The 22,127-nt window shown below is 50.4% G+C and overlaps 1 protein-coding gene across 1 annotated transcript in view; it reads left to right on the top strand.

Annotated features, from left to right (window-relative positions):
• The window catches only part of PAPPA (pappalysin 1), a 216,246-nt gene that overhangs the window by 179,279 nt on the left and 14,840 nt on the right, over window positions 1-22,127 (top strand). The window contains exons 18-20 of the mRNA XM_054584482.1: window positions 4,369-4,516; window positions 9,830-9,939; window positions 20,570-20,641. Coding sequence (XP_054440457.1) covers window positions 4,369-4,516; window positions 9,830-9,939; window positions 20,570-20,641 — 330 coding nt within the window. The remainder of the gene's footprint in view (window positions 1-4,368; window positions 4,517-9,829; window positions 9,940-20,569; window positions 20,642-22,127) is intronic.

Below are 22,127 nucleotides of genomic sequence, written 5' to 3'. Positions count from 1 at the left end.
TTTATAAATGGTAATGCTGGAGCCCAGAGAGGGGAAGGGACTTACCCCAAGTCACACAGCAAGTTACCAGTGGACTCTTTTAACCAAGTCAGCACACGAGCCACATTTTTCTTCTCGCTCGCTCTGTGCCTAACTTGGAGGAAGCACATGCATGTGAGGGCACTGACTGGGAACAGAGGCAAATAATTAACAACAGCTGCGATGTATTGGGCATTGACTTTACACTGGTTGCTGGGAAGTGCGTTACAGAGACAACTTCGTTTAAGCCCCACATTGTCTGGCGTTACCATCCCATTTTACAGATGAGGAAGCTGTGATTGCATGAGATCAAGAGGTTTGCCCCGAGCTACACAGCTCGGGTGTGAGAGAACTGATTGCTGTTACAGAGTCAGGCTGCCTCCAAAGCTCAGCCATCGAAATCCGGTACCGCGTTTCCTGGTCCTGCCTTGCCCTGATGTGGCTGCATTTCTCTCTGCCATTGTTTTGTTTGCTTTTATTTCTACCATGTAGAAGTCTAATTCTCAGACTCCCCTCATCTTCCCCTCCTCAGGCCAAGGCTCCCCACTCCTCTGTCCTCCGTGGTAGGAAAGTGTCAGAGGCTTGCAGTCGAGACACCCGGCCCCAGCATTGGCAACCTGCAGGACTGGGTGTGTGGCCTCCTCATTCTTGCCACTGGCGTTTCTGAAATGTGGGAACTGGTTGGGTAGATACTGATGTACCCGCAGAGGCAGTATGCAGAGTGGCTAAGAGCCTTCGCTGACCCTTAGAAAGCCCAATGTGTGTGTGTTAAGCTCGAATTGCTTCCCATAAGCTAACGCACAGGATCCTCAAAGTGACTCTCAGGTAGCAAACACCATGTCCACTGAACAGCTGAGGAAGCCGAGGCATGGAGAGGTTAGGGGACACAGAGAGGATGTTGTGTAGAGGCGGATTGGCCCTAGACAGTTTGGCTTAAGTCCATACTATTAACCATTACACTAGCATCATTTCAAAACTTACTTTTTCATTTTCCAGTGGAGCCTTCATTTCTAAATCTGTAAAAGGGACATGATCTCTACTCAACTGCATAGTTAAAAGGATTTTTAAGCATGTGGAAAGCCCCTGGCTCATAATAGGTATTTCGTTATGTGTTTATTATAAACCATCGGCTCTTCGTAGACCTATGTAGCTAAAGAGTTTGAGAGAGCACAACGTGCACTTTTTGCAGACAGATGCCCAGGCACAAAGAGGCAAACTGTTTTGCTGAGGGATGCTCAGCCCTCTAGTCAAAGATTTCACCTCAGTGGGCAGAACTGCACATTCAGAGCCAGATACACCAGTGGTCTCTGGGCTTCCCCTGTTGGATTCTCCATGTCCGGTCTTCTGTGCCCCAACTAGACTCAACATCAAGGATCTACTCTGAGGATCTTCACCAGGTGGTAGGCAAGCCCTGCGGGCATCAAGGTCTAGTCCCGAAGGCGGGTACAGGGATCCAGAGAGCCCCCAGAAAGTCTGCCGTGCGGAGGGCACAGCGAAGGTGTGGCAGTGGGGAACAAGGGGAGCAAGCGGGAGAGGCAGGCTGACCGCAAGACCCGGAGGAAGGCCGTGCGCGCAGCACAAGATGGGGCTGGATGCACTGTGTGGTTCCATCCGGGAAGCCTGACAGCCTGCGAGCGGGCCTTGTTCGGGAGGCTAAGGCATCTTAGCAGAAGGAGTCTCTAAAGCAGATTTAGCCAACAGCGCGAAGTTCCAGAGGACCTGGGCAGGACAGACAGACAGACTGGAGGCAGCAAGGCCAGGCCTTCATTCTCCCACCTTTTATGGTGCAGCCCTCCCAGTTTGAAATTCCCCAGGGCAGATTCCAGCTAGTTCTAATACATTCTCTGCTGCAAACCGAGCTGCCCAGCCAGCGCTGGCCCCCTCAGTGCTGAGATCTGCAGCCCTTCAGAGGCTGGAGGCCAAATGCATCGTAGCCTCAGGCCAAGGCTACAGGAAATTGGGGTCAATTCCCTACTCCCCTGGGGGCCCGGCAGAATCACGGGGCCTGGGGCTCTGGGAAGGAGAGTTGGGGCTCTCTGAAGTCACCACACGAAGCCTCTTAAACTCTCCTTGAGCTCACACAGAAAATCTCAGGGTGGACTATGCTAGTCATCCCGTGGCCATGTGCTCGGAATGGGCCAGCCTTCATCCATGGACACAGAGGTTTCCACTGCAGTTGGTGGCCCAGGAGAGGCCAAGGGAGGGGCCCCCTTTCTTTTCTGAATCATGCCTCCCTGCAGCTGTTTTCCCAGACCGGAAAGCGTCAGCCTGCCTCAGCCCTTTCAAGGATTTATTCACTTCCCCGTGCCTGCACTCATTCATTCATTCCCTCATTTCTTCTTTTACTCATCCGCTCATTTATTTCCTCATTCATGCATTCATTTGTCTTCACTTATTAACCAATTTCATTTCCTAACCTCTACCTATTCATCTCACCTTTCGTTAAACAAATAGTTCTTAAACGAATAAAAATACCTATTGAATGATGAATGAATGAACTGAGTGGCCAGGACCTATTAAACATTGCAGAAGGCCCTGGGGCTGTGCACAAGAATAGGGCAGCTTCCTGGGCCCCCAAGGAGCTCATCATCTAGGTGGAAACAGAGAAACCACAAAGCGGTGATGCCTGTCAGAGACCTGAAGGGAGTGCGCTCTGCAGAATTGGGGCACCATGCGGACAGGATGGCTTGTGCCAGGGGATACATACACGGGTGGGGGCAGGGTAGGAAACAACAGAGAGAAGGGGCAGTGAGCACCACAGTGTGAACCAGCTTATGCTGCATTCAAGAATGCAGGCAATTTAAACTGAAGTTCAAGGTTGGTGTTGGTGCTGCAGGGAGCCAGAAGCAGGAGAATGAGACGGAGTTAAGGCTCGGGGGCACTCTGGGGGCCGACGCAAGAGTTTCAGTGGAAGCGGAGGGGCGTGCCAGCTGTTGCACGGATCGTGCCACTGGAGGGGCGTGGTCAGCTCCCCTGGCCTCCTGTACTTTCTCTCCTAATCATAAGCTTGAATAGAGGGAGAGAATAAACAGCTTGTTCTCAGGTAGATGGACATAAACCCTGTGCAGAAAACCCCATTGTTCTCCATCCCCAAGGGGCAGAATCCAAATGTGAGCTGGCATGTAAGGCCCCACACCTTGTTGGCCTTACCAGCTCAGCCTCCCCACTGTTTGCTCCCTTGGGTCACAAGACTGGTGGGGTTGGGGGACCCTCTGCTGCTTACTATACTTCCTTGCATTTGCACCTGCCCTTTGGCCTTCTAGAAATGTCCTTCCATCCCTGTTCTGCCTAGGATTTTATGCATCCTTGAAAACTTGTTTCTACCCATCACCCCCTCTATGAAGCCCTCCCTGCTTTCCCTCTCACAACCAGTGACTGCTCCCATGACTGCCTTTCACCCCAGATCACTGGGACTGATACGGGCTCACTTTCCTTTTGGACCCCCTCGGAGCTGGGCACAGAATGGGCACCAAGAAATGGTTCTTGAATTCAGAGGCAGTTCTGAGGTGTCTACAGAGCTGGACTCCCATAAGAACCTTAGACAGTGAAAGGGGGTTTGTGGAAAGGAGCGTGTCTGCAGGCTGCATTGGTCTCCCACATTGCGGAAGACCGAGGAATTCTGCATTGCTTATTTTGGAGAGTTGAGGGAGGACACAGAGAGAAGTATCCCTGCACCACCCTCTTGGTGCCATTATTGATGGGATGGGCTGAGATGGGATGGGCTGGGCTGGGCTGGGCTGGGATGGGATGCTGAAGGAGAAAGAAAGGAAGGGAAAGGAGAGAAAGGAAATGCCCGGGAAGAGAACGCTCCTCAGCCAGGCCCAGGTTGCCCAGCTGGCATAGGGCAGAGGCCTGGCCTGGCAGGCGCTCTCACTGGCTACGAGGACACAAGCTGTGGCGTGTGCCCACCTCCTCACGGACAGCTGCAGGACCTGCGCTCTCCCTGTGCGAGCTGGGGTGCCTTTGGGCCCCTACCTTCTCAGTTAAAAAAAACCAGCCAACAGAACAAATCCGTCTGATTGAAATCTCTGAAAGAACACTAAGCTAGGACTTAGGGAGTCTGGGGATTAGGCTCTCTGTGAAGCTTTGAGCCAGTTTCCTTCCACACTGAGTTGTCCCTCAGTTTCCCCATGTGTAAAGTAGACATAATACCAATGTCTCTATTTTAGGGCAGTTGGGTTTCCACCGGTGTTAAGCAATTGTCTTGGAACACTTATAGAACTCTAGGGAGATGAGAAATGGTGGTGATGGTTTGTTTTTTGGTTTTGGTTTTTTTTTTTTAATTTTGAGAAGCTTAGTTTGAGGGTGGGGGCATCTCTCAGTCCTGACTGTGCTTCTTGTGGCATTCAGGGACGGGGGAGCAATGTCATCCACTGCCGGAAGGATGGCACCTGGAGCGGCTCCTTCCATGTCTGCCCGGAGATGCAAGGCCAGTGCTCGGCCCCGAACCAGCTCAACAGCAACCTCAAGCTGCAGTGTCCTGAAGGCTATGCCATAGGTACGATGGGTGCATGGGGTCAACGTGGGAGGGGCTTCCGGGAACCCCTTCCGGGAACCCCTTCCGGGAACCCAGGGCTGGTGCCTCGCTGGGTAGCTGGGTGCCTCTACCGTGTGAGGCCCTGTGTGAGGGCCAAGGCAAACAGAGATGGATGAGACCAGACTTCTGCCTCTCAGAGAGAGTCAAGGGCATGACTGTTATCAAAGCACTGCGGGGGTGGGAGGTGTACGTGCTCACGCTGGAGTCCCGAAGAGCTGATCGGTGTCCCAGGGGACACAAAAAGGGCTCTCAGAGGAAGGGGCACTTACACAGGATTTAAAAGAGCTCCTTGGGCAAGAAATGATATTCCAGACAAAAGGAACCATGTGGCAGGGGGAAGGAGATGAGAAAGCAGCAGTGGTTCAGTGTGGCTGCCTGTATTATTAATCTTAAAATTTGCATAACACTAATCATTCATGAGGACCTACTGTGGGCCAGGCCTTGCATCAAGCACTTTAGAGGCAATATATCTTACCCTCTCAATAACCTTCAACAACTGAGAAAATTGAGACTTGAAGGGATAACAGAACATGCTCCAAAACCTGAGTCCTTCCCATGGTGTCTCAGTTGCCTCCAAAATGAGAATGAATAAATAGCAGTTTCAAAATGCCATCTGTGTGGTGATAGGCCAGTTTGCAAAATGCTGGGAGATGACCTGGAATTCGATGCCAGGGATTTGCCCGGTTGAAGCCCAGAGCCTAGACAGACACATTAATCACAAGCTCCCAGGTCTTCGGGGGAACTGGGCGCACACTGAGCCTAACCGCAGCCGAGGACAGTGGTGCTGACCTTTGGGGCTGATTCCTAATTGACCATGATGAAAAGCCCAGGGAATTGAATGTCCTTTCTCATGGCCAGCGTGATTGATGGGACAATCACCAGGCATGTCTGGAGCAGAAGGTTATCGGTACACACACTCACTCCCAGTCACGCAGAGCCCATGTGTCCTGCACCCAGCAAAATGAGTTTCTACTTCACGTCCAGAAACGAGGTCCGTGGCTGGAGATTCGTGGTGGGAGGGGCCTGACCTCTCCTCCTGGAGGTAGAAACACAGCCTCAGAGCACAGAAGCTCTCCACCTAAGCGCCGAGTACAAATCAGCACTCCGCCCCCTTAGCCCAGAGGACCTGCCCCTCCTGCAAGGGCCACGAAAGGCCCAAGCGCACAGCGTCCACTGTGATCATTCAGAAGGTACTTTAAGGTCCTACAGAGCCACCAGTTCAAAGGACCCTGACAGGAGGGCTGCAGGAGGCTGGGACCTCGTAGGGCCCACCAGTACGGACATTCTAGAAGGTTGGGGCAACAGGTGCAGCAATAGCGAGTCCAGTTGCTTGCTCCTTCCCAAGGCTAACATTTCTCTCCATCATTGCCAATGGGCGTGCGTGGCTCTGGGCACTGGTGTCTGAGGGGGGCTCCCCACCAGGGGGGGTCCCCACCCCTAACTTAGTCAGGCTATGCAAGGGAATATCATGACTGGCATTGAGCAGCCATGGCAGAGAAACACTGATGAAGTTACTTCTGTTTTTAAAAATCTATAAAACTGGACTTTCTTTATGTCTACATCCACTGACACATTCAAATATAGTCACACATGCATTGATAAGCACAAGCACAAATGCTTCATAATGAAAGGTAGACCCACACACACATCATTCAGCAAACTCATGCCTAGCCATGTGCACATCAGCCAGATGCCACACAAATACACCAGCCACACAAACAGATGCATACGCAGCTACTCATAGCAGATGCTCACATGTGACACATGATTACACATACAGCACAGGCACAAACACATCCTATGCCCCAAGATATACAAAACACAAAGATGCACAAAAGGCAAGCATAGATCACACACATGTGTACAAACACATCCTGTGCCCACTTTGCACACACACTGCATCTCCACGTCCCAGCCACGCACGGGTGAGCCAAAGCACCTGGCTCTGTGCACGCCCTCAGCACAGTGTCCAGGTGGGCAGAGGTGTTGCCGTAGATGCCTTTACCCAATGAGCTTCGTCACCATCAAAGCAGAAAGGGAAAGGAGTCTGTATAACACCGGAACCTGCGAGCCGTGCTCACACTGCCACGCGGATGCCGTTTATGAATACGGTCACCCAGGGCGGGGGCATGTGGCAAAGCTCAGGGAGAAGAAGCGACATGGGACACTGAGGGAGAAGGAAGAGGGCAAGCAGTGTTCCCTCTGGACTCCCAGCTCCCTCTCCCTCTTCACCCCCAAAGGCCACTGGGATGTCCCTCCCAGGATGGCTGGGTCCCTCCCTGGGGAGAGCCCACTTCACCAAGGAGAGGGACACCAAGGAAAGGTCTGGTAAACAGGGGCAACGTACGTGTTGGAATGTGTCAGAGTCAGGTTGGGGGGGCTGGAGGGCACATCTGAGCCAACCAGAAGAGCTCCTTTGGGCCCCTCCCCAATGGGACAGGGAGGCTTCTGGGGCAGTTAGGAGCCCTCAGGAAGTTGCTGCTGCCACTAACACTGCCACCCTCCCTGCTCCTTGAGAAGGAGAGGCGGGCGGGGGCCTGGTGAGATCACCGCTCTGTAATGATGCCAATTAGGGCTCATCTATCACAACACAGCAGCCTGGTCCCGAAGCCCAGAGCTGCCCAGGAGTGGCGGGGGGGAGCGGGCGGGGGGGGGGGGGGCGCCGGCTCAGAGACAGAGGGATGAAGGCAGCCCTGCTGCAGGGGCAGCGACGCCTCCTGCATTGACCAGACTTTCCCCTTGCTCTCCCTCCTGGGATGATTCAGCTTTTGTCTGTTTCTCAGAGGCTGCATCTTCTTTTTTCAGAATCATTTTGTCATTGCTTCCTAAAAACTCCCTCAAACGGATCTCGTGACAAACACACAGCACTGAGCTTCCCCCCCGCCCCCCCCCAGCTGCCTAGCTAATTTCCCCCGTATTCTCATCACTCATCTTTATCTTATGCCCCCCCCACCAGTTCTTTCTCCTCCACTGCCCCTCCACCCACCTCTGTCCCCTTCCACTGCTGCCCTCCCTTCTCCTCCTCCATGAGGCTCCATCATCCCCATCACTGGGCTGGCAAGGCAGAGATCAAGGGTTCTAATCCATGGCCCTCTACTTGCCAGCTCTGGAACCTGAGCTCCGGGCCCATCCCTCTGTCACCTGTGAAGTAGGTATGGGTGACACCTGTCTCACAGGGCAGCACTTGCAGGACAATGAGCAACATATGGAAACCATGGGGCAAGGTAGGAATCTCCCCATTTTGGCTCAGCGTCTGTGCTCAAAGTGAAGAGGCTCTAGACACTGTCCTGCACCTGCCACCCTCCCTTGCCTCCTCCAGTCCTGGTGAGTCTCTTAGACTGAAGAGGATGAGAAACTGGCAACAGGAAGGACACTGGGTAGATGTGTATATGTATGTATATATACAGGGTGGGGCAAAAAGTAGGCTTACAGTTATGAGTAAACACAGCATTTATTCTTGTATTATTATTTATTATTATATTATTTTCCATAGGAACAGCTATAAATGTACTTTTGCCCCACCCTGAATATAGACACACATTTACACATACCTATACACACTGATTTGGAAAGGAGCATTGAGAATGGCTCATAAAATAAAATTCTTTTTTTAAAAAAAAAAGAGTTGACTGTCTCCTGTGAGCCACTCAGTGTTCAAGGGTGGTCTTGGCACTAAGGCACCTCAATGACCTCCTCAGGGCTCTGGTCAGAGTCTAACACCTCAGTTCTTTGCCCACATGAATAAGCACCTTTTTGGAGTCCTGGGGACATCTCATGGGATAGGTTTGATTTTTCAGGAGCCCTTGGAATGTGTGATGCCAGGGCAGAAAATGAATGAGCCAACTTACAGTCAACCTGCCAACCCACAGCTGGAAAGTCAGCTGTCCTCAAGCAGAAGTCCCTGGACTGAGGGCTTCTGTGTACTAACCTTGTCCCCACTGGCCGTCCCCACCTTCGCTGACTCATTACCTGGTTCGTTTCTTCAGTTCTTTGTCTCACTTTCCATGTACTCAGTCATTTATTCATTCACTCACCCATTCACATACGCACCCCTCCTTCGTCAGGTACCTCCCCGCCTAGCCCTCATTCACTCTTTGTGCCATTCACTCACTCACCCACCCACTCTTTCCCTTCCCATCTGTGCCCTCACTCAGCATCTCTTTCATTCATCTTACGAATGCTCACCGAGTGCCTGCCATCGGCCATGCACAGTGCCAGGCTCTGGGCACAGAATGGGGACCGCAGAGGGTGCTGACCTCATGGTGTTTACAGTGCAGCGGGTGAAAGAGCTACTGCTATACTGTAACGGTCACCAAGCCCACGGGAAGGGGTAATGTGCCAAATGCTGTCATGGGTGCCTGTGAGGGGGATTCGGCCTGTCAGGAAAGCGTGGAGGTCTCCTCAGAGCAGAGCTGAAGGGTCAGTAGTAATGCATGGGTTGAAGAAGAGGGGGGAGGGTCTGGAAGGCCCAGGGAAGGGCACGAATGCAAACTCTATGCCATGGGGAAGCCCGGGGCTGAGAAGCCGGTGTTGCATTCATGCAATCACCATTCACTGGCCTGGGCTTACTCAGTAGACTCTGTGTGTCAGGCCCCAGGTTAAGCTCAGAGAGGAACCTACCCCATCCCTGCCCTGCTCTGGCATCACTGTGGAGAGGAGGCATCAGGCGGCCCACACTGGAGCGAGACTCGTCAGTGCTGAACACCGCCCTCCCTCAGCTGCCCTCAGCAGGGCAGGTTTCCTGAAGGATTTGCCCTGGGCCTCGTAGCCAGTAGCATTTGGCTGTGAGAAGGCAGATGGTGGGATGATTCAGGAGGAACAAGGCAGAGCAGACGGACAGAGGCAAGGAAGCGGGGGTGCTCAGAGGAAAAACTGAGCAAGCGCAGGCCAGTTGGGCCAACCAGAGCTGAAGGTGGTTCGTGGGAGATGAGGTTGACCAGGTCACGTGAGGCCATGAATGCCAGGGAAAGGGGGCTGGACTTTGTCCTGAATGTGGGGAACCGTGGAAAGGTTTTCAAGCAAAGGGAGGAACAAGACCAAACAAGGCTCAGGGTCGGTAAGCAGTGAGTGCCAGCTGGGTTGGCGACAAGAGAACCGTCAGGAAGACCAGAGGCAGCCCTGCTGCGGAGTTCACTCCCTCTTACTCTTCTCATGAGGGGACAGCCCAGTCCGCTGGGGACCAGAGAATGGCAGGGCCCACACTATACAAGAGCAGCCCACAGGCATCAGGAGACTGGGGGCTGAAGTGCCACCTCCCACTCTGCTTCCCCTCAGGGTCCGAGTGCACCACCTCATGCCTGGACCACAACAGCGAGCCCATCATCCTGCCAGTGAACGTGACCGTGCGCGACATCCCCCACTGGCTGAACCCCACCCGGGTGGAGGTGAGTGATGGGGCTGCCTGCCTGGGGCTGAGGGGAAGGACATGACCGTGTTGAACCCTTACTATGCCCTGGTCCTGCTTTAATTCCTTTACGTATGTTACATTATCAGGTTGTCACACCTGCCTGTGGGGTGGGGATGTGTTCACCATAATTTCTCTAGTCCTGAAGTATTTAATACTTTTCCTCTGTCAGGCCCTGTGCAAAGGACCTGCTAGTTACTGTCCCACTGAATCCTAAGACAGCCTGAGAAAGAGACAACTAATGTTTCTGGTTCACAGGTGACGAACATATAAGTAGGAAGCACAGAGTCAGGTCGCACACCTGTGTCTGTCTGTCTGGAAAGCCCGTGCTCATGAGAGTGATGCTGCTGGGCTCCTCTAGTATTAGAAAAGTTCTTGGAAGGCCTTCCACATTCCATAGCCTAGATTTCTGGTAACTTTCCCCATAACTTACTCATTTGGTAGAAAGCAATTAATATGTGATATGGGGAACTAGTAACGCCTACTGTTTAAGAAGCACCTATTACGTTCGTGTGCCCAGCACTTAGCACACACAAGACTGCAGTTAAACTGCAGGATGGTTTTATGGGGCGGGGCGGGCAGCATTGTCTGCATTCTTGACTTGTGGACACTTAAGATCTCAAGAGTGAGAGCTCAGACAGAAGCCTGCGCCCAAGTGCCCTGCTCTGCTCCAGGAGCCAGGCTGGCTTGTCGGGCCAGACCATGGAAACCTGGCTTCCTGGCAGCCGGTGTCCATTGCCTGGTGCATTTTTGGGTCTGGCCACGCCCGCTTTCCTTTATGTGATCAGTTAGGGCCCCCCAGCACTGAAGTGGGAGCCTGCTCTCATCCTCCTCAGCAACACGCATCCCACGCCACGTGTACCACTTCTGGGCACTGGCTCCTCACCCTAGAGAAAGTGAGAGGAGGAGGCAGTGAGTGCAGGGCCAGGTTCGGCTGTGGCTCCGGCCCAGCCTTTCTGCCTGGGGGGCCGGGAGGCCTCGCTGTCTGCCCGCCTGCTGCAGATCACGCCCGGATAGCCGGGCAGAACCCGATACTGGGTGTTCTGTTTCTCAAATGAGCCGGGGGCATGATTGCGAGGGCTTACTCAGCACTCGGGGCCCACGCGCCTGGCGCTGGACCTGGCCCCTCTCTGCCCCGTGCACCCCTGTGTTCTCCCCTCCTTTCTCCTCCCTCTTTTTCTGCTTCTGCTGCTCTCTGCTCCCTTTCCCTGCCTCTGTTTATTGTTTCTCTCTTCCCTCTCCTGATACCACTGCCACCTTGCTCTGCCTCCCCGCCCACTTTTTACCCTCCTGTGAGCACCCCCTCTGTCTCCCGCCTCTCTCACTGCCTGTGACTCTCCCACGCATCCACCAGACAGCCCCCGTTTCCCCGAGCTCACACTCCTTCACCTGTTTTCTCCACTCAACAGGCCTTCCCCATCCCTGACCCAGAGTCCTGCGTAGATTCTCACCACATACCCAGTGAATGCCCGCGTGCTGTACACACTCAGAAACCAGCACAAAGCCCTTACCTCGGAATCCCAAGGTTCCTGGTGATCACTGAGCCCAAGCCCCTCGTTCTACAGATGGAGAAACTGAGGAGCATAGAGGAGGGAACTAGGTCGGAGTCCCACAGGAAGCAGAGCCTAGATCCTCATGATCGTAGCTTCTTCCTCACCCTGCCTCCCTCTCTGTCTCCTACCCTGACTCCCACAGGCCCAAAGGCAGGGGATACAGTCGCGCGCACACGGCAGACCCAGTGGACCGCACTCACACTCAGTCCCGCATGGCTCCTTTGCCTGATCCAGACCTCGTTCCCCTGGCCTAGCTTCCCCGCAGGCCTTTTCTCCACAACCGCCCCCCACCTGCGGGTGAATTCCCACCCTTTCTCCTCTGTGAGCCCCAGGCACTAAAGAGTTCAGTTATAATTCACTGTGAAATAAATCCAGGGATTTGAAAGCCAGCAAGCCCCCCTCCCCAGTTGCCCACCCGCTGCCTGCCCGCCCCAGCCCCCACCCAGTTCCCTGGTCTGCCGGCCTTTATTGATGCCGGCCTACAGAGAGAGCCATAACGAGGTTCAGACCTCCACCGGTCTCCGGAGGCCTCATTATCCAGGAGGAAAAAAATGTGGTAGAAAAAGGGAGGAGGGCGAAGGGCAGAGATTGATGATTTCCAGGAATACAGCAGAAAAGCTGGCCTCGGCTGCACACTTGCCCCTTGTGTGGGGAGAGCTACAGAAATAGAGCTGCGGTGCGGGCGCCGCCAGGCCGCGGCAGGCCCTGGACAGCTCTGCCTTCTGCCCGGCTGCCTGTGAGGGCCAGTGCGAGGCAGACGGTCGGGGGCAAGGCTGTGCTCCCACTCCTGTCACCGTCGTCCCAGGGTAAGAAAGGGAGAGGCAAGGACTGACAGTCCCTGGATGCCCACTGTGAGTCGGCGCTGGGTCAGGCACTTTCCACCCTTTATTTGTTCCCATTCCCCCCCACACACAAATGCACACACACGTGCACCCGCACACACTCTATGAGGTGGCTGTTTGTCTTTCTGGTGGAGGAAACGAGTGTCAGAGACATAGCCTCATGCCTAAGAGGAATTGAAGGGGCTCCCAGCTCAGTCTAATGCTGCAGTTTACTCTAGCTACCCATTTACTACTGTACTCTTTTGAATGTACAGTAGTAATACAAGCAAAACATTTACTAACTGCTTACCAGGGATGTGCTGGTAAATGGTTAGTGACTGGCTTTCCCCACAAAAACGAACTCTGTTTTGTAGTATTTGCCACTTCCTATGGTGTAAATATTTCCACCTCGGCAGATGCCAAGTTTCCCAAGTTGCTGTCGCTGCACACTACGTTAGGAAGAGAAACCCTATTGCCTCTCATGAACCTGTGCAAGCTGGCGGCATTCCCCACTGGTGCCCATCACACGACGGGCTCCATTTTAAACACTTTACACCTACCAGCACATATGGAGAGAATGACATTTACTTAGACATGTACAGTGTCACCGCTGAGATCATCTGTTGTGACTAGTACATCACAACCGTGGCCTCTGTGAAGGCAAGTCCGTGAGCATCTTACTTACATGATGCGCCCCTCAGTCCTAGCACACAGTAGTTGCTCACTGAATATTTATGGTTGCTAAGTGACATGACTGAGGTTCCAGTTCAAGCCCAGGAACCTTCCTGCTGTGTATCCTTGGACAAATCCTATCACTCTTTAGGCCACAGTTTCCCCCATCTGTGAAATGAAAGGTCGGCTGAGGTCAGGAGTCACAAACGTAAATGTCTGCAGGAACCAGGCAAGTGGGCTGAACGGGTGAGGCAGGCCTGGCACATCTCTTTTTTTATGTGAAATACCTAGGTACATCATTCATAGTAGTAGCAGTATTTATGATACATATTTCAGAAAGACCTAGAGAAAATGCAGGAAACACTCATGTATATACTATGCAACTTAAAAAACACTTTTCAAATACAGCTGAGTTTCTTTACTTCTAATGTTGCTATAATTTACACAGTCATCTTAAGCGTAAGACTTGGTAAATGGTTATGTTTGTGTCCACTAATGAAACTAGTACCCACGCCAGTTTGGGGGCATTTCCCAGTCCTCACAGCCCTCCCCTCTCCAAACCAGGCAATGCCCCCACCACCAAGGCAATCTCTGTTGGTTTCGATTATTTGTTTAATTGATATATAATTGACATATAAGATTACAGTAGTTTCAGGTATACTAAAATATTTTAACTTTCATAAAGAACAAAATCCTCTATCTTTTTTCTTTTTTTTAAATACTCCCCCATGGAAGCCTGCCTCTCAACACGTGCACTTTGAGAGGGATAAGGACACAGAGAAATCTTCTTCCAGCCTAATAAGTGAGACAATACAATACAAAGTCAAGGAGAGATAGAAATGCCCCTCAGCTGAGTCGTGGAGGGACTGCAAGGAGTGGTGGGGACCGTGGCAACCCGAGGAAACAGGCTGCTTGCAAGGGGGGTGGCTCTGGTGAGTGTGGCAGGGTAGAAATGTTGGCTTAGGGTAGCCAGATTTTCCTTTTATTTTTCCTTGAGTACAAGAGATCTGGAGTTTTAAAAATATGAAATCTCTCTCTTTTTTTTTTTAAATTTTGGCAAATAATGTTAACTTCTGTTAAGAACTCCGTGTGCCAAACCAAACATATCTGTGGGTTGTGTAGCCTGGAAGCTGTTGGCTTACAACCGTCGAATGAGATAGACTCTCCTAGCCCTGGGCATCTAGACTTCAGGGCTCAAGCTCGCTCCCTCCAGCTCCTCAGGAGCACTTCCTGTCTGCCTCGCACTTCTGCTTGCTCAGGGGGGCCGGGAGAGTTTCCCAACAGAAAATGTTGCTTACAACCTGAGAGGCTTACAAGTCCTCTAGGTAGGTGGGACCTTGGATTCTATAATGGCTTCTGAAAAAGGGATGGACGGAGGAAAGGGAGAAAAAGAGGAAGAAAGGAAAAGAGAGAGAGAGAGAATTAAGGAAAGAAATCAGCATTTATTGAATATCTGTACTATGTAGGCATTTTGTCTCCATTGCACATTCTGAGAAGTTGTCATTGCCCAATTCACATAACAAATGTGGTTGAGTCAGAATTTGAACCCAAGGCTAATTCTGCATCCATCCTTCAAGGCAACCACCTTATGCATTATAAATCACTAACATATGCAATACTTATAGATGAAGGATGCAGAATTCATTCCTTGAAGGGAAGGCCACACCATGGAAAACCTTGCCAAGCGTCGAAAGGTTGGACGCTTTATCTGATGTGTGGAAGGGGATATCACATGCTCTGGAGGGGAAGCCCATAGATGGAGAGATGCATGCAGAACCCAGGACTTTCTCATTCAGCCCTGGGCACAATCATACATTCACTCATCTGCTCACTATTTCATTCCCTCATTCAAACACATTGATCGTGCACCTCACTTGAAATGGCCGGTAGTCTTCTAGCACAAGGGATAGAGGGTGGAAAATGCCTAGGCTCTCAAGCTTACCCAGGAGAAAGCCAGAAGCGCAGTCACTGATAACAAAAGGCAAAAAGAGGTGTGTGTTAATTTTTTTAAGAGAAGTTAAATGATGCAATTCACTCACAGAAGGTCCTGTAAACCAAGGAAAAAGTCAAGGAGAAGAGATAGCTCATCTTAGAAAACACGAGGAGGGGTGTCAGACCCACGTCTCAGGATGAGGGGCTCTCAGCACCCTCTCTTACATGGCTGCTTCTGCCTGCGGCCTGCCTTTTCTGGAATTCATCTTTTGGACATTCTTCCCTTTCCTAGATTTGTCTCAAAGGCTTTCCACCCTTTTGATCCTTGGTCTTTCCATCAGTCAATACAGAAAGCCATGTTATATTTACAGCTTCAGGGGCAGAGGGGATTTTGAAGGAGAGTGTGAAGTTTAAACTATAGATACAGAAATCAGACAGATGTCGGCTTCATTCTTGACTGCCATCTCCCATGTGTATGATTTGGGGCAGGCTGTTTAACTGCTCTTCAGTTTCCTCTTGGGTAAACCCAAGTCAAAATTAGTACCTATCTCATAATGATGATAAGAATTAAATAGATAAAAGTTCCGAGTGCAGGGCTTGGACCATACTATGTGCTTAAGAGAGGACGCTGTGTTGGTGAGGATATGGATAATGATGATGGGGTTGGTGACGATGAAGAGGCTAATAGTAGCGGTGGTGGTGGAGGCGGTGGCAGCGGCGTGACAGCGGTAGCCCCGGTGTTGATGATGGCGGCGGTGCTGCGGAAGGCGATGGGAACAGCGCTGGTGGTGGTATTGCTGATGGCGGTGAGGGTGGAGGTGGCGAAACCAGTGTTGGTGGCACAGATGATGATGGCGGTAGTTCTGATGTGGTTGACAGTGATGACGGTGATGATGGTGGCGGCGTCGATGCTGGCGGTCACTGCAGCTAGGGCGACAGTGTATTCTTCCTATGCACCAAGGCAGGAAATGAAAGCCATGTTACAAAACCTGGTCTGAAAAGACTCTGAGGGGCCAGAGGTCTCCCCGGCTGAGAGGTCTCACAGGAGGAACAAGGCTGATATTTGAGGGGCCCCATCGGGATCTTGCAACTCGTGGTGTAAACAAGCTAGCCTTTCCTTCATCTCCTGCTGCTTGTCCCCTTTCCCAGTTCTCCTCACACACAGGGGCCCTGTAGTGAGACAGGTGGGGCGTGCAGCCCTGAGAAATAGTGGAAAATCCAAACACCTTGGAAAGATAAATAGGCTCATGCAGATATTATAAAAGTCCTTTCTCTGAACTCACGTCAGGTAAACCTCAACTGACAGAAATTTGTACTACCACACCAAGACTCTCCTACAGATGGATTAAGTTAGCTCCCAAATAAACAGGGCGAGGGATGGGCATCAAATCCCTAGTGGATCCTAAACCTGCTGTTTTCTACTACTTGAACCATTACCAAGTAGCCCTCCAACGTCCCTGAATTTGGGCTGGGAACAGATACTCAGACCCAGAAATGAATGTCTGGTTAAAGTTTCCCAGAGAATGAAAGCAGGTGATTCTGTACTTCTAGCCTCATGGCTGGGAAGCAATGGGCAAGAAAGCAGCTGAGCTGGAAGCGGGGAACACTGACGGTACTCACAGTCCTTCATTTGGTCAACACGCAGGTGTGTGCTGTGCTCCTTGCATGGTCCTGGAGAGCACCAGAGATGTCTAAAATCCAGGCTCTGCCCTCGAGAACCTTAAGTAGCCAGTCCTAGGTTAACCGTTTCCATATCGTCTATCTCAATGCATCATCACAAGAAACCTCTGGCGTTTTCAGTACCCATTCAACAGATAGATGGGAGAACCAAGTCTCAGTGGAAATCACAAAGCAATGTTAAGTCAGACTTGCAACTACACCTGTCCTACCTCAGCACCCAAGGTCTTTCCCATATATCACCTTGTGTATGTCTTTTGGGAGAAGGTAGACATGTCAATGGAGGCAGTAGGGGGCCAGATAGTAGATTTTGCATTTCAAGACTGGTTGGCAGATTTTCAAAGTAGATTATTTGTCCAGGATCTTTAATGCAGTACACACTAAACTGGTTCTCTAAACCAGACACTGTGCTAGGCATAGTTAATGTTCTTCTGATGCTCTAGAAGTACGGAAGACAAGAAAATATAGCCCAGTGACAAAAATCTCTTATCTCGAGATGGAGCCATTCATTTATTCGTAACATAAACATTTGTGGGGCATCCTCCACATGCCAGGCACCATTCTAGGCATGGAAGATCCAAGGGTGAACCAGAGATGCTGTGGGGCAGAGAAGAAAAGCCCCCAACCCAGTCTTAGCCAGACCTCAGAGTCCTGTCATCAAGAAACCTAATTATAGCTTGGGTCCCCCTATAGGTCTGCCCTCAGGGGGAGAATGAGCTGGTCACATGGATTTTCCACATTCTGGCCCTTGTGACTGTTCATTTCTTAATTAAAATTAAACAACCGACCCTCGGCCAGGAGAACAAGCCCCGATGATACGGACTTTTGTGGCTGGCCCCTGACACAGCTACTTCTCATTGCAAATCTAAGCATTTGCCTCCAGGTCATTTTTATTTTATTATTTTACTTTTTAAAAGAAACCATTGTAATCTGGCATGAAAAGCAAGGCACCTATGGCAGAACAGAGAAGAGAGCTTCTAGGAAGCTCACCTTAGCCCCATTCCTGATGCTAGCTCATATTCCTAGTTTTAGCTTTCTTTTTTTACCTACCTTAAAAATTGTCATCATGCTGGATGTTACGAGTTGCCCTAAATCTTTTCCAAAACAATTGCTAGTTTTCAAATCCTGGTTTCTCCACCTAACAGCTATGGAGTTTGGGGGACTTATTGTCCTTATGACCTGATATTAATGCCTACCTCACTGCATGGCAAGAAATAAATAAGATAATGCATTAAGCAGTTAGCACCACAAATGCACTCAATACATTTCAGTTGTTATTATCGTAATGACAATTGTTATTATGAAGAGAAGCTATAAATAAATACATACATGCATAACTATAAGGTCTGCCTGAGGCTGGGGGAGGGGAAAGCACTACAGAGGAAAGAAGTCTTGAGCAGAAATTTCAAAGATAACTGAATAGTTTCCAGGTGAAATGATGGGGAAGGCAGTTCAGTGAAGGAGAGCAGCAAGAATGAAGTCGCAGGGATAGGGCTGGAAAGTGTGGGCCACCTCAGGGAAGTGTGAGCCGGACCCTATGGCATGGCGGCAGGTGGAGGCTGGAAGGGTCTCTGGCTCCACAGGTTCCAAATCAAAGGTTACTTCATTCATCCTCCAACTCTCAAATTGCATTGTGAATTAGAATCATCTGGAGGCTTGTTTTTTTTAATTATATTTCATTGATTATGCTATTACAGTTGTCCCATTTTTTTCTCCCCTTCATTCCCCTCTGCCCTGCACCCCCTCCACCAGCATTCCCCACCCCCCTTAGTTCATGCCCATGGATCCTACATATAAGTTCTTTGGCTTCTCCATTTCCTCTACTATTCTTAACCTCCCCCTGCCTATTTTGTACCTACAAATTATGCTTCTTATTCCCTGTACCTTGTACTCTTTCTCCCCCGTCCCCTTCCCTGGGTATAACTGTCCATGTGATCACCATTTCTGTAATTTTTTTTCCTGTTCTCATTGTTTGCTTAGTTTGCTTTTGTTTGTTAGGTTCAGTTGTTGATAGCAGTGCGTTTGTTGTCATTTTACTGTTCATAGTTTTGATCTTTTTCTTCTTAGATAAGTCCCTTTAACATTTCATATATTAAGAGCTTGATGATGATGAACTCCTTTAACTCAACCTTCTCTGGGAAGCACTATATCTGCCCTTCCATTCTAAATGAGAGCTTTGCTGGACAGAGTCATCTTGGATGTAGGTCCTTGCTTTCCATGACTTGGAATACTTCTTTCCAGCCCCTTCCTGCCTGTAAGGTTTCTTTTGAGAAATGAGCTGATAGTCTTATGGGAACAACTTTGTAGGTAACTGTCCCCTTTTCTCTTGCTCCTTTTAAGATTCTCTCCTCCTCTTAAATCTTGGGTAATGTAATTATGATGTGCCCTGGTGTGTGCTCCCCTGGGTCCAACTTCTTTGGGACTCTCTGAGCTTCCTGGATGTCCTGGAAGTCTTATTTCTTTTGCCAGAGTGGGGAATTCCTCCTTCATTATTCTTTCAAATAAGTTTTCAATTTCCTTCTCTTCCCTTCTCCTTTTGGCACCCCTATGATCTGAATGTGGGAATGTTTAAAGTTGTCCTGGAGGTTCGTAAGCCTCTTCTCATTTTTTTGAATTCTTGTTTTTCTTTATTCTGTTTTGGTTGAATGCTTATTTCTACCTTCTGCTCCAAATCATTGATTTGAGTCCTAGTTTCCTTCCTTCACTGTTGTTTCCTTGTGTGTTTTTCTTTATTTCACTTGGCATACCCTTTACTTTTTCCTCTATTTTGTGACCATAGTCAACCATTTCTGTGAGCATCCTGATTACCAGTGTTTTGAACTCTGCATCTGATAGGTTGGCGCTCTCTTCATCACTTAGTTGTATTTTTCCTGGAGTTTCTATATGTTCTTTCATTTGGGCCATATTTTTTCATTTTGGTGCTCCTGTTACATTGGAAGGGGAAGAGCCTTAGGTATTGACCAGGGCAGGGCAACCCACGTGGCTGCGTTGTGGCACTGTATGTGGGAGAGGGGTCAGAGAGGGAACAATGCTGCTTGTTCAGTTTTTGGCCACCTTTCAGTCACTTCCCCTGCTACCCACAAGCAAATTGGGCCCTTCTGGTGCTGATTGCCCGGTAGGTGGGTTTGTGTATGTTCTAGGACCTGTGGGTCTCTCCAACGGACTCTTCTGTGAAGCTGGGAGTTTCGCCCACTGCCGCAACCCCCACAGGCTTTTACAACCAGAGGTTCTGAGCTTTCTTTTCCCACGTGTGAACCCTGGGTTGCATGGTCTGTCTCGCTCCCCAGTTATTCCTCCCGGTTTATCTGCACACACATGTGGTACTGCCTGGTCCTCCAGCTGTGGAGGCTTGTTTTCAAAATGTAGAGTCCCAGGCCGTGAACCCTAGAGATGTGGATTCATTAGATCCAAAATGGCACCAAAGAATGTGCCCCTTCAATGTGTTCTGACAGTGGTCCTGGGAAAGTGGCCCTCAGTGTTCTCATTCTCCCTTCTCCACACTGTTCTCCCCCCTTCCTGCTGCAGGCACATACACATGCACCAGGCATGCATGTACACACATACACACATGCACACGTACATGAACACACATGCATGCCCACTCTCTCTGCCCTTCCTCACACCTTATTCTCAACTCTGTCCATGGGTCAAAGATCAGACATGGATTTTCAAAAGGTCCTTTCAGATCCCATCTTCATCTCTCCATTCTGTTCCTTGTCAGGCCTTGTTCCTGCCAGGGAAATACAGAATCAGGACACCTGCAGCAAACAGAAAAGTTATTTTAATATTATGGCTCCTGTTATTGCAAGTACCTGGGCAAATCCTGCACATAAATGCTAAGCTGAGGTCAGAGAGGAAGCTCCAAAAAGAGGTGGGGCGGTTTAACGTGGTGCTGACAAAGAGATGGTTCCCCGCCAGAACCAAACCCCTCTGACCTCTCTCCCTCTCTCCACAGAGAGTTGTCTGCACAGCTGGTCTCAAGTGGTACCCTCACCCTGCCCTGATCCACTGTGTCAAAGGCTGTGAGGTGAGTTCCTAGAAATGTGCCTGCTGTTATTACTGTTACCATTCTATTAATCGTGGCTACCATTTACTCCACGAGATAGATGCTGTACATACCCCTTCACTAGACTTCTTGGACCGGAATCAGCAATCCTATGTTACAGATGGTGGAATTGAGGCACAGCAATATCAACAAACATACTCAAAAATATGTTTCATGGGTAACAGAATCAGGATTCCTGTCAGGCTTTTCCATCCACTAAGCCTGTGCTCAGGATAATATTGCACTTGTGAGTGAGGGTGGGAGGGAGACCATATTGATTTAGCATCTGTGATACACCAGAAACTTTACCAACATTATCACACTGAAGCGTCATGGAACCATACAAGGCAGGTTGTGTCAATTCCCGCTTTACCGATGCGCGCCTCACGGAGAGATCACTTCCTCTGCCGCATGTGTGCCATTCACATGCTCTTCGACCCCAGCAGTGATGTGGACACCTGAGACCCGACTGTTGGGCTGAAAGTGGGAGATGCCCTCTGGCCCTTCCTTCAGCTCTCTGACTTCACAGCCATGCCCTGGAGTTGTGTCTCTATGTAACAGTGACAAGCTTGGGGGCGGGGGGGGCAGGCTACTTAGGATGTCATCTGTGTTATCAAAGGGGTGCTTCTCATAAAACTGAATGGCATTTCTGTGCACCCACAAGCCCCTGTGGTTTTTCTCAGCTGGCAGTGAAAAGGAGGCCCCAAATCCCACCCAGGCTGATGTCCAGTTCTCTGTGGTCCCCCAAGATCCCACTCAGGAAAATGCAGGTGAAAAGGACTAGACAGCGTTCTAGAGAATTTCGTTTTTGATGTATTTCTTAGACTGTCAGAGCCAGAAATGCTCTTCTTCATGATCTAAATCAGACTTTTTATTTTAAAGATGGGGAAACTGAGCCCTAGAAAGTGGCAGGTCTAAAATTTGACACAATGCCAAAATTGGGTGGGTTCTCAGGGTGATCTCATCCTATTCATTTGCGGCCTGGACTGGGAACGGTGGGTCCGAGAAGGGATGGGCTGGCCCAAGGTGGCACCGCATAGTGGACACGGAGCCAAAGCACGAATCCAGGTCTCCTGACTCCCAGGCAGGTGCCTTTCTTCTCCACTAGGTCACGTGCTGCTCATGAACCTTCCTCTGGCCTGGAAGTGTCACAAGACAGTCCCTGGGTCACACATTTTTTTCTTTGTTTTGGTTAGGGACCTCTTGCGGCATCTTCTCAGGACACTTAACAGAGGAGTCTTTAAGGACCCCATCCTTCCAAGAGTCAGCCAGGAACAGGGAAATCAAGGCCAAGGCCATGTCGCTGTCGCTTCCTCCCATCTCTGTGAATCAGCCCAGCATTTCGGGAGGAGGAAGCTTGGGTTACCTGGGCGCTCGTTCTGCTGAGTCGGCGGTCTGGGCAGCCAGTGTGACAGCAGAATTCGATCCTTCCTTTGACGCAGCGCTGAGGCCTCAGAGACCCTCACCT

This window comes from Pteronotus mesoamericanus, unplaced genomic scaffold (assembly GCF_021234165.1).
Source record: "Pteronotus mesoamericanus isolate MK-2021 breed Mesoamerican mustached bat unplaced genomic scaffold, CSHL_Meso_final contig_78, whole genome shotgun sequence".
NCBI lineage: Eukaryota > Metazoa > Chordata > Mammalia > Chiroptera > Mormoopidae > Pteronotus > Pteronotus mesoamericanus.
The sequence above is the reverse complement of the archived record's forward strand: the minus strand, read 5'-3'. Positions and strand labels throughout refer to the sequence as shown.